The sequence below is a fragment of the Peromyscus leucopus genome, chromosome 1 (assembly GCF_004664715.2).
Source record: "Peromyscus leucopus breed LL Stock chromosome 1, UCI_PerLeu_2.1, whole genome shotgun sequence".
NCBI classification, from domain to species: domain Eukaryota; kingdom Metazoa; phylum Chordata; class Mammalia; order Rodentia; family Cricetidae; genus Peromyscus; species Peromyscus leucopus.
In genome coordinates this window covers 105,647,357-105,661,779 of record NC_051063.1, presented here as the reverse complement: position 1 = coordinate 105,661,779, position 14,423 = coordinate 105,647,357, and the positions used below count along the sequence as shown (strand labels likewise).

General features: G+C 57.1%; 1 protein-coding gene across 3 annotated transcripts in view; it reads left to right on the top strand.

Annotated features, from left to right (window-relative positions):
* The window catches only part of Gdpd5 (glycerophosphodiester phosphodiesterase domain containing 5), an 81,070-nt gene that overhangs the window by 42,880 nt on the left and 23,767 nt on the right, over nt 1-14,423 (top strand). For all 3 annotated transcript variants that reach the window (XM_028877499.2, XM_028877500.2, XM_037197217.1), the window contains 2 exons: nt 208-384; nt 13,650-13,753. In XM_028877499.2, coding sequence (XP_028733332.1) covers nt 268-384; nt 13,650-13,753 — 221 coding nt within the window. In that variant the 5' untranslated portion in view covers nt 208-267. The remainder of the gene's footprint in view (nt 1-207; nt 385-13,649; nt 13,754-14,423) is intronic.

The following is a 14,423-nucleotide window of genomic DNA, read 5'->3' as shown; positions in this document are numbered from 1 at the left end:
GGCAGACACTGAGGACATCAGTGTGACTGGAGGGGAGAAGCGGGGAGGATGAGTGGCAGAGGCAGGTCCCAGGGGCCTTTAAGGATGGCTCTCCCTCCAGCACCCAGGAGGGCCCCCAGAAGAGGATCACCTCCCTGACCTAGGTGACGGTGACTTCTGCAGAACCAACGCCTCCCCCTGACTCACCCTCTGTGCTTTCTCCTGCAGTGCCAGCCAGGGGCCTCCATGGGCGCTTGAGGGCCGGGCGCCAGGGCCGCGGGCGCGAGCATGGTGAGACACCAGCCCCTGCAGTACTACGAGCCCCAATTGTGCCTCTCCTGCCTCACGGGTATCTACGGCTGCCGCTGGAAGCGCTACCAACGCTCGCACGATGACACCACACCGGTGAGCTTCCCTGAGATGGAGTCAGAGGCAGCCCAACGCCCAGTGATGGGCCCTGGAGCTGAGGGAAATCAGGGTTCCGTTCTCTGTGTGGTTCTGGGCGGGCCCATAGCCCTTCCAGAGTTCAGTGTCTTCCTCAGCAAAACTGTCCTGTAGTGATTCCTGAGGCCCCTGGTCATGTGGGATGGTCGGGAAGGAACTTGTCTGCATGGGTGTAGATAGTTAGCTATTAACCATCTTCTGGTAGTGGGGCAGCCTGCTCCAGGGGCCTGGACAGGAAGGAGTGGGGGTGACTAGGATCACCCCCAGAGGAATGAGTTCCCAGTTCCCACTGACCTGAAAGGCCAGGTAGCGGTGTCAGGAGGGTGAGGAGGTAGGTCTGGCCATCCTGGAGCCTGGGAGCTGATGGGGCCATGGCCTGGCACCAGAGCCCAGTCACCTGAGCTGCTGGCTTGCCAGGCCTGGCAGCAGGTGCTAAGCTGGATAAAGAGGCCTCAGTGCTGGCTTCCCGGCCAGACCAAGCAGCACTCCTGTCCCTGGGGCGCTATCCGCCTGTGGATCTGGTTTCTTCTCTGAAGGAACCCGATTCCTGTGTGGTGTTTATCTAAAAGCTTTGCTGCCTGGAGAACAGCTTTTCTCCTCCCTCTTGCTTGTCTGAACAAAGAAGGTAGCTTCTGAGTGCACCAGCCCTAAACAGGCTGCAGGGTCAAGGGTGCAGCGGCTGAGGTCGGAGGCTCAGCCAGCCTGGAGGGATGGGGAGGTCAGGGTGCTTGCCGACCTGCCTGCCCTCATCTGTTTGTGCTGGAGAGGGACGGAGTGCCAGGCTGTGTCAGGAGCCTAGGACCCCCATGAGAAGCACGGACCACCAGAATGGACCCAGACACTCCACACTGGGAGTCCAGCAGGGAGGAGGAATCACGACTGAACCGAGCAAGGGAGAGGAAGAGGAAGGAGCATGGCCAAGGCCACACAGTAACCCTGGCAGTGCCCGGGTAGAACCCACCTTCCACTGTGGCCTCAGCCTGAGCTGGCATCCTGGGTACTACGTGGTGTGGGCATTCTCTCTTGGGTAAACCGGAGTTTTCTGCCCGAGAGAGACACAGACCAGAGTCGATAAAGGGTCAGTGGCACCTCTTCCACTAGTCGCCAATGTCCACATATACTTGGGAGGGAGAGGTGGTAACTTACCCTCTCACGGGCCGACATGTGAGACAGGGATGTGAAGTGACCAGCATGGTGTCACCTGCAAGACGATGATAGGACAAGTCATTCCAGATGCCAAGCCTCAGCTACGGCATCACTGAGATGGGAAGGGACCAGATTAATGACATCAACGTTATGGGCCATCCACTTTGTTCCATAGCAGTCTGCCCCATTCAGGCCTAGGGCAGGCGGCAGGCCTCTTTGACCTGACTGCCCTGTGACTGGTACCCTTTGTGCTCTGTGAGTCAGCGATGTACTGACAGGCTCTGCGCCTGTTGCTCCTAGTGACCCATGGGTCACGGAGAAGCAGAAGCCAGGGACTGGAGCAAGATCATACAAGTGGTAATGAGCAGATCTGGGGGTGGAAGGCAGCCGAGGCAATGGAGGGGTGACCAAGCTCCTCAGGGAAAGGCCACTGGCCAGGCAGCCTTCTTAGGCCATGAGTCAGGAAGTGAGGGGGCTTGATTGTGACCGAAAGAAGGGTGGAGAAAGTATGCCACCGAGGCAGTGACTAGGAGCCTGTACACAGCTACAGCCCAAGCTGTGAGGACACCAGGGTCTGGGATGCTGGCTCTGGAACTGAGGCTGAAGGAATGGCAGAGACCTCAATCCATTCTGCTTCTGCAGATGGCTGAGCTCACCTCAGGGGACCCCAAAGTCAGCTGATGATGAGCCTCCAAGGCTCACAGCTCGCTTCCTCTCCTGCTCGTGAGAACATTCTTTCTCTCCTCCCCTCTCTTCTTTCCGAGTCTCCTCCTGCCGCAGATGGCCAGGATGGTGATGGGGCCATGCTGGGCTCTCTTACCAGGCACAGTAAAGGGAACGGAGGTCTGTGATCGCAAAGACAGCGGGTGCAGGCTAGGCATGGAGTTCCGTTGGTAGGATGCTTGCCTGGCCTGCAGGAAGCCCTGGGTGTGCTTCCCAGCGTTGGATAAGCCGGGCATGGAGGCATGTGGCTCAGGTGTGTGAGCCCAGCACTGAAGAGTGGAAGCGGGAGGATCAGAAGTTCAAGGTCCTTCTCAGCCCCTTAGAGAGTTCCAAGCCAGCCTGAGTTACCTGAGGCCCTGTCTCAAAACAAAAGTAGCTGGTGTAGGACAAGGCCTATGTACAGTCAGTCTGCTGGGCAAGTCGAGGCCACTGCTGGCTCTGGGGAGCAGGGAGGAGAGGCCTCTGCAAGGGGGTCCCCCATCACCTATATCTCAGCTGTGAAATGAGAGCTAGGAAATAAGGCAGATAGTCTTGGTAAGAGTTAACATTATTGACCACCTGCTGCATGCAGGAATGATTTACTGCCCGTAAACGAGCGAATGAACATCCCTGCTGGCCGCATCTAATTGTGTACCCACTTTACAGAGGGAGAAATCCAGGCCCAGGGCAGCTGTGCAGGAGGTCACGACAGGTCTGCAAGCCACAGTTGCTGGAGGCTGGAGGCTGCAGGAAGCTTGCTTGCGCTGATGTATGGATAAAGAGAGCCCAAGGAGAATGGGGCCAGGAGCAGGCTCAGGAAGTTGCTGGACTGAGGAACAGGGTCTGGGGTGAGGCAAGGTTGTTCTCTGATGCCCGGCTGGGATCCCCAGGGGCAGCCTGGTCAGGCTGGACTGCCTCCCAAGCAGGTGATGGAGGTGAGCGGGATCACAGAACTTGAAACGGAACCCCTCCATGAAGGCCACTCTTCCGCCCACTCCCAAGCCTTTGTTCCCAGGACACACCATATGGAAGCAGGAAGCTGGGAGCCTGGAGATGGACTCGCCTCTCCTGCTGCTGGCCGAGGGTGTGGAGCAGCTCGGCTCAGGGTGCCTCACCCGACGACAGCAAGGAAGGGAAGCGGAGCTTTTTATAACTGAGGATAATTAATTGGCTGTTGTTTGTGACTCATTACTTTAATACTGCCAATTAAGGACTCAGTGAGACAGAGACTGTTCTCAAGCTGGCCCTGGCCCTCCTCCCTCTCCCCCCTCCCCCAAGTCCCTGGGTCCCCTGAAGGCGGTAGTGTCAAAACCAGCTTCCATACTGAGAGGGATTTAGGTCAGAGGCCTGGAGGAACTTCCTAGCCAGACACCAAGAAGCAGAGTACGGCAATCAGCTGTCTTGCACGTCTGTGCTACCCTTGCCTTTTAAAAGCTGTTATGACCTTAATGGATCCCTCCCAGCTTGTGGATGGAGCTCCAAGAAGACTGATTTATTCAAGCTGAGAGGCCACTGGCACGGTGTGCACCCCTGCTCACACCCCCAGCCTGTATCTTCTCCCCTCTTCCACCTCCAGTGAGTTAGGCGGAGCTGCACTTATGTATGCAATCAACAAACCTATTCTGGCACATGCTCACAAATCCCAGTTGTAGCTGACCTGGTTCTCTTCTCCCTTGAAAGGGAGCCCAGGCTGGTGAGGGCCAGGGGACAGTTATGAATAGACACCCAGATCACTCAGGGAAATCAAAGCCAGGTCCAGGGGATGCTGGGAGTGGGTGGTATAAGTGTATGGGGTAGGGTGTCTGTTGCTCCTGACTTGTGTCCGGGAGCTGCAAATCATTGCACTGCATCGGGGGAAGGGAACACGCTGCCTGGAGGCCTGAGCCTGCAGCGGCACTGAGCGGCCCAGGCTGCAGCCTTGGGTCAAGCTTTGCAAAGGCCCCAGGGGTTACACTGTACAGAACTCTGAGAGCCCTTGAGAGGAAGGCCAGGGAGCGGAAAGAGAGTCTGGGGAGGTGACATGCGCATGTGTGTGCGTGCACATGTGTGCACGTGCAGGGATGTGGGCAAGAGGAGAGACTCCACAGACACCTTCAAGGTCCCTTCACAGGCTGACCCAGGCAGAGCCTCCGAAAGAGTCCCTGTCATCCCACAGTTCTTAGTCCGGGAAGTTGGAGGCCACCCTAAGAGAAGCGGGCTGTGCTGTGGGGGCATGGGTGAGTCTTTGGGAACGAAACAGCGGGGGCAGGCAGGCCAGTCAGTGTCCCCAGCCCCAGTGGCCTCTCTCTTGGGGTGGAACTGGATGAAGCTTCCTTTTGCCATGAAGGTCTGTCACTCTGCCCCTCCCTTGCCCTCACACCAGCCACGCTAGCCATGCCACCCAGGCTTCTCCGTGTTCTTAGAAAACCCCCTCCGCACAGAGGCTTCGCCTCCCTGCCCCGGTGCCCGCTACTCTCCCTTCTCTTAACTCAGATGTCTTTCCAGCAAACCAAGCTGTTGCTCCTGCCCTGTCGTGTGGGCTCTCCCAACACTTTGGGCCAGTGCTAGCCCTATGGACTGGGATTTGCTGACTCTTCCAGTGGACTCACGGCCTGGCTCAGGCTTGGCAGTGCGTGCTAGGAGAAATGCAGGAAGAACGATGGCTGGCATAGTGGACAGGGACGAAGGAAGCTGCCGAGGGGGTGTGCCTGTCATCTTGATGACTACTATGGGGGAGTTCTTGAGTGTTGGGGTCCTGGAGAAGGAAGACACACACACACATATGATAAGGAGCTTGCTGTATTCCCGGCCTGCCTCTTGGGTTTCTGGCTGTGGCTGGCCGGGCAGGGTCCTGACTCAGCCCTTGGGTTCTCCCAGATCACCCTTGAAGGCTGAGATTGTTTTTTATCTACAGGTGGACAAGAAGGGGAATTTCCCAGCTTCCTGTCCTGGCAGCCTTGTGGTTTGAGTCGTGGTTGGGGTGTAGAGGAAGAGAGACTTCGGGGTTGCCTTGGTGATGAAGTCCTTAGAGCAGATTCCAGGATATGGTTGGCTTCAGCTGGACCCTCCTAGCCAGGCTGCTGCATGTCTAACTTTGCCTTTCCTTCTAATGCTACCCTGGCCCTTAGGCAAGCCCTGGGCCTCTCAGCCTCAGCCTGCTTGTCAGTTAAGTGGGGTGCTAGACAGCAGGTACCCATGTGCCTCCTGTCCCGTGTAAGAAGAGACCCAGTTCTAACCTTGAGAAGAGTTTGCCCTCTCTACAGACTTCCCATGGATGGCACTCTCCTTTTGGTGACTACAGGGACAGAGCCTGAAGGATGAGGAATGATCTTCTGGACTTCAGTTTGCTGCTTCTATAGTGGGGCGGTGTGAGGAAGAGAACGGGAGAGGGTCTCCTGGCATCTTTCATCTCCTCTGCGAAGGGCCCTAACAACGCCTAGGTCTGAGCAGGTGGAGGCCTGGACCATTCCATAGAGAGGGTACATAAACTACTCCAGCCTAGGCCTGTAAACTGGAGAGGCCTGAGGGGTGCTCAGTGGCCTGTCCTCAGGGTCCTCCAGCTCTGCTATGCCTGAGGGATGGACAGGAGGAAAGAGGAGTTTCCAGCTGGGCCTGATGCCATCCTCCCACCTAATGAGCTGCTCTGAGGGCGCCCTGGCAGAAGCGAGGACAGACAGAAGTCTAATTGCCCAGCCTTCTATAGCCCGGAGAAATAAATCCAGCCTCTTAGGCTGCCAGGAACTGGCTGGCGGTGGGATTCTAATAATCCCCTCCCAGCTCGGCCCTAATCCTGCCATCTAACTCAGCCCTGCCCAGCAGCCCCTCCCCCAAATCTCCTGGGCCCAAGCCAGCATAATCCTGCCAGGGCATGCCCGGCTCTGCCTCCCAGGAACTCCTGCCCCCTTCCCAGCCCACATTTCCTCCATCCCTCATTTGAAACTTGGCGAGCTGAGCATGGGACAGAGGTGTCACTGAATGCTGAGAGTCGTATGACTCTCTCTGGGACTCCCAAGCAGAGCTGGACCACATGGGACTCTTGGGCAGTTAAGCTGAACAGGTCAGCTCAAGGCAGAGTCGCACACAGGAAAAAGGCCTGCTTCTGTCCAGACAGGCTGAGAATCTAAAATGTGCAGACACCAGAGAACTTGCCGTGTGGTAGACTGAGGTGGGTGTCATTGCAAGTGTCCTGTAGTATGGGGGCATTCATGCAGCGGCAGTGGGAGATCTTGCCCCTTACCTCACACCAGAATAAATTCCAGATGGATTGAAATGTATTTTTAAACCTTTCTTCTATTTAGAAAGCATAGAGGAAATTGTTGAGAAAATCAGACAGCCTGGAGAGACACTTGAGGCTCTGTTGTGCTCTGGGGTAGGCCCTGGAGACTCTTGGTGTTACTGCCGTCCTGAAGGATGGGCGGGACTCAGCATTGACGGTAAGGCTGAGCGTTCCTGCTGTAACTATGACTTAAGTGTAGTGTCTGCTGCTCTCCTCAAGCACAAAGGCGGACCTGAAGAAAGTCAAAGCGGGTAGACCTGACGGTGTGCAAATTTAAATTGGGGGTCTGGGGTGCAGTGATTGCCAGGTGTGAGGAAGCTGACGGTCAGCACTTCCTAACACCATGGAATCCCAGCTCTTGGGAGGCAGAGCCAGGAGCATCAGGGCTTCAGAATCATCCCTAGCTTAAAATAATCAGGGGTGGGTGGGTAGACAAGACGACCGAGAAGGTATAGGCACGTGTCGTCCAAGCCTGGTGACCTGGAGTTCAAGCCCCGCAACCTGCAGTGGAAAGAGAGATCCGACTTGCCAAAATTGTCCTCTGCCTTCCACAAAGGTACCACGGCACCCACGTGTGCACGAGTGCAAACACACACCTAACCAAACGGTGTTTTATTATCCAATTACTTAATTTTAAAAATGGCCATAGAAGAGAAGCCCGAACAAGACCTGCCCGATATTACTTGTTCTCTAAACAAGATCTGCCCCATCCATGTCTGCCTCTGCTCCTTCCTGCCCAGATGGAGGTTCATCATGGGCCCGTCCTCCCAGCAAGCCTTTTCCTACCAGCCTCCCTTCCTCCTCCAGGAAGCTCTCTGTGCCTGCCTCGATCCTCCCATAGCGGATGGTAAAACCTCGTCCTCTGCACTCTTGGGCAGTCCTTGCTCTCACTCATGCCCATGACCGACCGACCGAAGTGGCCGGTCTGCTGCCTGGTCACGGCAGCAGACTCTTGGGTCTCCACAGGGAAGGGCTCAGCATCCCTGTGAGGAGTGACTGGAAAGATCAGTGGTGTGCGCTGTGAGGCAGGGAGCTTTTCTGAGTGCATGTCCGTGTGTCCCAACTCCATCTGCTCTCTTCTCTGTCACCCTGCTCTCCCTTCCTGGGTTCCTAACCCCATGGCCCTCTCTCTAGGCCATTCTTCTACCTTGGTTCATAGTATCTCCATAGTGGAAGGGTGAGATGAGGAAACCTGAAATTCTCTTCACCTGTGACCCGCAGTGGGACCTTGGGCAAAGCTTTGACTCTCTAAGCCTGTTTCCTCTGTGGCCAGACGAGGATAATTACATGCCCTGGCTCTTGTTTTCTTGAGACAGTCGAGGACCACAGAGACACCTAGGCCTGGCTTCGAGTGCTGGCTGCCCAGTGGTGTGTGTTCTTTGTGACCTTAGGCCAGTCACTTTCCCTGTCTGGGTCTTGGTCTCGATCGTCCTACATGCTTTGCAGAACGGTGGGAGAGAGAGACGTAGAGAACCCTACCCCAGTGCCGTGAAGAGCTCCTCCAGGCCTCTGCCTCCCAAAGTTGGTCTGCAGCCTGTGTGTGAGGTAGGGGCTGAGCAGTGGCATGCCAGGGTCATGTCAGGGTCAGCCTCCTGACTGAGTTCCTAGGGCCCACAGCACAAAGCCTGCAGAGCCAGGCCTGACTTCTTGTTCTCCCTGCCTATGGGTGCCCACCCTGGGCCAGGAGCAGGGGATCAGGCTGGCTGTCCTCAGCAGCCAGAGGAAGACTCAATGTAGAGCAGGGGGAGGGCGAAGACTTGATCACCGTCTTCGCATAATTAAAGGGCTGTCGGACGCGAATGGTAATTATAGGAACCATGGTGGATCTGGCGACTTACAGCTTACATGTGTAATCGCTGGGGCCTGGCAGCTTGCCTGTGAGGTGGTGGTGATGTCATCTCTGTGAACAGGGGAGGAAGCTGAGGGTTGAGGTGCTGAGGGCTTGGCCCACAGCCGCACAGCCAGTGGGTAGAAGGGCTGGAATTAAAGCCCGGCTGTCACACACACACACACACACACACACACACACACACACACACACACCACTCTCTCACTGGCCGTTTGACTCCAGTATTATTTGACTCCTTTGGCTGCATTGGTCTGTGTGGTTTCCATCTAAGGGGCAGGTTTTTTAGCTCCACTGGAGGGAGTCAGAGAGGCGGGAAGGGAAGGGACCAAGGGAACAGCTCCCCTTCCTGGCCAGTGCCACATTGCAAGTGCGTCATTCGTGCCCTCTATGGCACACCGTACCTGTCCTCGTTCTGAGAGCAGGAAGCTAGGGCTCAAAAGAGGTCGGACATCTCCAGGGCTGCTCGGCTATGACCATCCCAGGATTCAAACCCAGCATGGCTGAGTATCTGAGCCCGCCTGCTGGTCAGGCTGAGGGCCTAAGAGGGAAGAGCTTTCGGGGGGCTCTCCCTGGACCTGCCTGAGCTGCAGCAGGTTGAACTCCTATCCTGCCCTGGGTACACAGGAGACAGGAACTGAGCGGGACATCTCAGGCTCCAGTGTCTCTGATTCTGAGTTGTCAATGTTGCCAGGGTGAGACCGGCAGCTCCTGCCAGGCACTGTCAGGTCACAGCGTTCAGAAGCCGGGCTCTGTTCTGTCTGGGTACCCCCAAAAAGTGACTGCACCGGCAATGATGGGCAGCTGTGTGCATCCTGGCGGCAGTCAGGGGTTCAGCCGGTAGTGAGTGGAAGCCGCGGGAGCAGAGTCAGCCCACCCCGGGTGCTGCCCATGCTTCCTGTGTCCAGTCGGGGTCGGGATCTGTCAGAGCCTGGCTGCTAATGAGCTCTTTCTGTCAGCAGGGTCTTGGAGTGCGGCGGAAGGCTCTGGGGTGGGAGTGGAGGGTGGGGGTGGGGGGACTGGACACAGACGAGGATGCTCATCAACAGGAGGTAGGGAGGAGAAACCCCTACCTTTGATGAAATCAGCCCCCTGTGGCCCTTCTGCCACAAAGGGTCTCAGCTCCTGGAGGACCAGGGCACGAGTGGGAGGAGATGAGACAGGGCTGTGGGGCTGGAACCTTGGGGATTCTCTGTCAGTTATCACTCCTCAGCTTCTATCCCCTGGCCAGGCCACCCATCCACCGCCACCCCCACCCTGCTCCCAACCCAGACCTCTTCTCTCCATGTGGCAGACTCCAGCACAGACCTTCTGCTACCTGCCACCTGTGTGAACACGGAGGGGCCGCTCCCTTGCTGTCCCCAGCTGCCTGGGCTCGGCGGGCCCCTGGTCTAAGGCCAGTCTGTTCTTTGAAACTAGCCTCCTTGCATCTCACAGTCTCACGTGAATCCATCCTTTCTTGGTTCCCACACCATATCTGAGCACCACTTTGTGTCCCAACACGCTGGTAGGCCCTGGGGACCCAGGTCACACCATGCCCTACTGCCCCCCACCCCCAGGAATGTGTGAGCTAGTCAGTGAACTCGCCTTTTATGCCACACTTACTGTGAGTCACTGGAAGAGGCCCAGCTTCCTCGACAGCACCCTTCCAAAGTCAGGCTTGGAGTGTTCCCACCCTACAGGCGAGGCCTCCAGGCTCTGAGGGCAGACCCCCGGCTTAAGCCTAGCTCTGCAGCTGGGTGCCGTTGGAGGGCAGGTGGCTGGGTACCAAAAGTCAGCACAGGATGCTTGGGGGTGGGAGGTTGTTGGGGGACACAGGGACACAGAGGCATCCAGGAGGAGCCAGAGGTTAGGCCTGGGGGTGGGTACAGCCTACAGAAAGGGGAGGGCGAATGGACACCAGGCCTGGGGTTGCCATACCGAGCCCCGGTGGGGTAGGACAAGTTCAGGGGGAACATCTCAGAACTCCCTTACTTGGTGGCCTCTCCGACCTCTCCCAGCCCATGTTGACCCCCTCGACTCCTGTCTGCCAAGACGACTGTCACAGCGCTCTACGTGTGTGGTTAGCTGCACAGTGGCAGGCACAGTTGCTTACCCACGGGTGATGTGATCAGAAGGGTCCTTCCCTTTCTGAGCCATCGCGTGCTGCAGCGCATCCCTGTAACCCCCTCTGGTGCCATGCCGAGAGACGGAGGGCCAGGGCCTCAAGCTCCACTGGTGTCCCCTCGGAGGCTGGTGAGGCAGGGTGCCCTCTGTGTCTCCTCGGAGCCCAGCCAGACCCACTCGCTAATGGGCAGAGCATGCCCAGGCCTTTCTCCTTGGTAATTCTCCCTGACGAGGTCCATTAGTGCCCCTGAGAGCCTCTCTATCAGTGGGACTGCGGGGAGGCCACTTCCTCTCCCACTCGTCACCTTCCTCCGCCATCCCCTCTCTTCCGACCCCCGCCATTCAGTTTTTTTCCTCTGATTGTTCTCGGTACAGCCATGCACCTCTCTCCTCCTGTGTCGGCCTCTTCGGCCCCATCCATCAGCTGCCTGTGGCCTAATGACCTCCAGCTTCTGAGGGAGTTTAATCACTAGGCTCCTCAGCCCGAGCTTCTGGAGATGAGGTTCCTAGTTCCTGGTTTCCAAGGCCCCGCCCCCTCCTGCCATGCCTTCTCATTGGCTCTAACCTTGTCAGTTCCCCAGCTGCTGAGAGCCTGGGACCGCTCGTAGGTGCCCTGGCCTTGCCTCACCGCAGGGATGTGGCCAAGTGAGCTCAGGACCCCTGCCTGCCCGCCTTCCCCAACCTGTTCCGCCTGCAGCTTTGGCCTCCTGGCCCCTTAGCAACGCTGTCCTGGGGCTTGTGTCATACTTGTGGTACGTCCCCTGCCTGCCCTCTCCACACCCAGGCTATTTGCCTAGGACAGGCCCCGGTAGGTTCAGGCTCCCCGTCCCAGGAGCCTCCCTCTGCCTCGGTGGACTAGCTGTGCGTGGGCCCTGGAGTCTGTGGAGCTGAGACCCGTGCGAGTTCGTGCTTGACAACGTGACGGGGAGGTGGGAGTGTGCTGTACTGAGTGGGAGCCCGATGTTAAAGCTGACCTGGGACCTGCCAGCTGGACGCCAGGAAACAAGCCTTTGATGAGCGCGTAGGAGCGGGAGGCAACAGGCGAGACTGTCCGGACTGGACCTCGGGCTGGAGTTGGTGGAGGAGAAGGTGCAGGCTCTGGGGAGAAGGACTGAGGGCCACTCACTCTGCTCCTTCGCCATCCCAACCACCTTAGTGCCCCCCCCCCAGGTCCGGTCCCCACAGGAAGACCTGTCTTGTTCTAGCCAGGACTCTCTGTCCTAGTCTGGGGCTGTGCTGGCCCATGCCCAGGTGGGGCGGACACAGGTGAGCTTTTCTCTGAAAAGCTATCTTCACCCCTCTACACACCCCCACTCCGAACCTGGTGTAGCCCAGGCTTGAAAGACATGTCACCTTCACATCCCTGTTTACAAGCAGAGCAGGGTTAGACCCGGCAGCCTAGCTCTGCACATGCCCGTGAGTGGCGGCAGCTGCTCACCCAAACATGGGTCACCACCTTGGTATGAGGGTGTCAGTGTGTACCCAGTCCTGGATTATCCAAGCTGAGAACCTCTCCTGCATGGGGGCAGGGGGCCATTCATATCAACCTTGTGCTATGAATGCCATTACTGGATTTAGTTCACAGAGAAGAAACAGTCACAGAGAGGTTGAGTCACCTGTCCAGAGACGCACAGCTCATCAGTGGTCATGGGGATTTGAGATTCCCGGGTCGTCTGGCTCCAAACACAACATTTAGTTACTGATGTGGGATGGAGGGGGTCTGGGAAGTTAGGGAATGTTTTTTCTCCTCCTGACACCCTCTTTCCTAGTCATCAATACTGATGGGTCCCATGCCATCTAGGGGCACAGAGGGTGAGTTTGGAGAAGAGAGGCATTGATGCTTTGGAGCACAGTGAGTTCGAGGGGCTAGAGCTGAGTCCAGGAAGGCTTCCCAGAGGGGGTGGCATGTGACCCAACTCCATAAATCCTCCATGGGAAAATGGGGACACGGAATGACAAGCCCAAGCCTGTGGTCCTTCCCGGTTGAGGGGATGAAGCTGGGGGTCAGGGGTCACACACACAGAAGAAAGGGCATCCTTGCTTGGCTAAACAGTGAGGGGCCAGGGGGATATTAACCAATGGGAACTCCCGATCCTTTTGCCAGGCTGGCCATCCTGTGTTGGAGAGATCGGAACGGAAATGGGACTTTGGGGGACTCAGCGCTCCAGGGGTGAATAATCTGAGTTCTCGAATCTCATTTCAGATCATTGCTGTTGACCTCAGCAGCTTCTCAGGGCATAGCAAGATGATCTGCCCTAGTTTGTGCTGCTGAGCTCAACAGAGGCGTGGAAGCTGGGGAAAACCCAGGGCTTGGCCAGGGGATGCACTTGCAAGCCTCTGAGCCCAGGCTCCCAGGAGCTGCATGGCTGGCCTGTGTTTACCCACTCCAGCAGGAGTGGAAAGGGTGTGATCTTTCCCAGCTCAGCCCTGAGGCCCCGGCACCATAGGGAGAAGGCAGTTGCTGCATTTCTTCCAGTTAGGGAGCTCACTGGTCCTAACCTACTAACTAGCTGTGTGACTCTGGCAAACTGGCGGGTCTCTCTGGGCTTCAGCGTTTCTGTCAGTAGCGTCGGGTAGAGGTGGCAAGCAATGCCTGCCATGTGAACTTAGGAGAATGGAACAGGGGAGATGTAAGGGGCTGGGGTTTTCGCTCGTTGACAGTGCTTGCCTAGCATGCACAAAACCCCGCTTTCCATACCCAGCACCACCTTAAAACTACTTGGCTGGCAGGACAGTTGACTCAGTGGTAACACTGACCTGAGTTCCATTTCCAGCATCCATGTGCATCTCACAAGTGCCTACAATTCCAGCTCCAGGAGAATCCTTTGCCTCTGGCACATATCTGTAATCCCAGCACGTGGGAGGTGGAGACCAAGCGGACTAGGCACTCAAGGCCATTTTCAGCTACATAAGGAGTTCGAGGCTGGCCAGGGCTACAGGAGACTCTGTGAGAGGCTTTCTTTGTTCCTAGGGACCAGCACCAGGACAGCAGACTAACTAGCACACACTGGGCAGGCCTCCAGATGCAGCAGAAAGGCCTTAGGTTGCCGCTTGCTTCCTGGTGGGACCCCCAGCCTGCTCCTGGCTGTGCGCTCTTGTGGGAGCCGCCCGATGTGACGCTGTGACGCTGTGACGATTTTTGTGACTCTGCCCTCTGCTCTGCTCCTGCAGTGGGAACGCCTGTGGTTCTTGCTCCTGGTTTGCACCTTCAGCCTCACTCTCACCTGGCTCTACTTCTGGTGGGAAGTTCACAACGACTACGATGAGTTCAACTGGTAAGTGGAGGAATCCCCCGGGCCCAGCCTGGCTCTGGAGTCCTACAACCCGCTCCCCTGTGGCCTCAAGCAAGGCCCACTCTGGAGCCCAGGTCCTGCCCATCTGCAGGCCTTCAGGAAGGCTTCCTGGAGGAGGAGACATGGGAGCTAGCCTGAGCTGGCTCTTAGATCCCCTAAAGTTTACAAGGAGACTCAGTGATGCTCTCTAGGCCCAGGCTGTGAAGAACAGGAGCAGAAGGCAGAGTGATATCAGCCTGAGGTGGAGGGCTGCTAGCCCCCTTCGAAGACAAGAGCTCAAGGCCAAGAGAGACCAAGATCTGGGCAGAAGAGGCAGTTCCTGGCCTCGGGCTCCCTGGCTCCTGTGGCTGGACTGGCATGGCTGGCAGGTGTCACTGTCTAATTCAGCTCTGCCTCCTTTAGGGGCACTTCGGGTCCAAGGGCAGCTACAACACTACCCAGGCTTTAGACACTCACAAGATGCATGATTGACCTGTGATATGTGATAGAAACCAGGCCCCTGCTCTGTCACGTGAGTGAGCCTGGCTCATCTTGCTGGGGTACAGGGCAGGCGGAGGCAACAGCAGTGTGTCCTTTACTGTATTCATTAATGACGGTGGTCGCTGTCTAATTCGGCTCTGCCTCCTTTGGGGCACTTCGGGTCCAAGGGCAG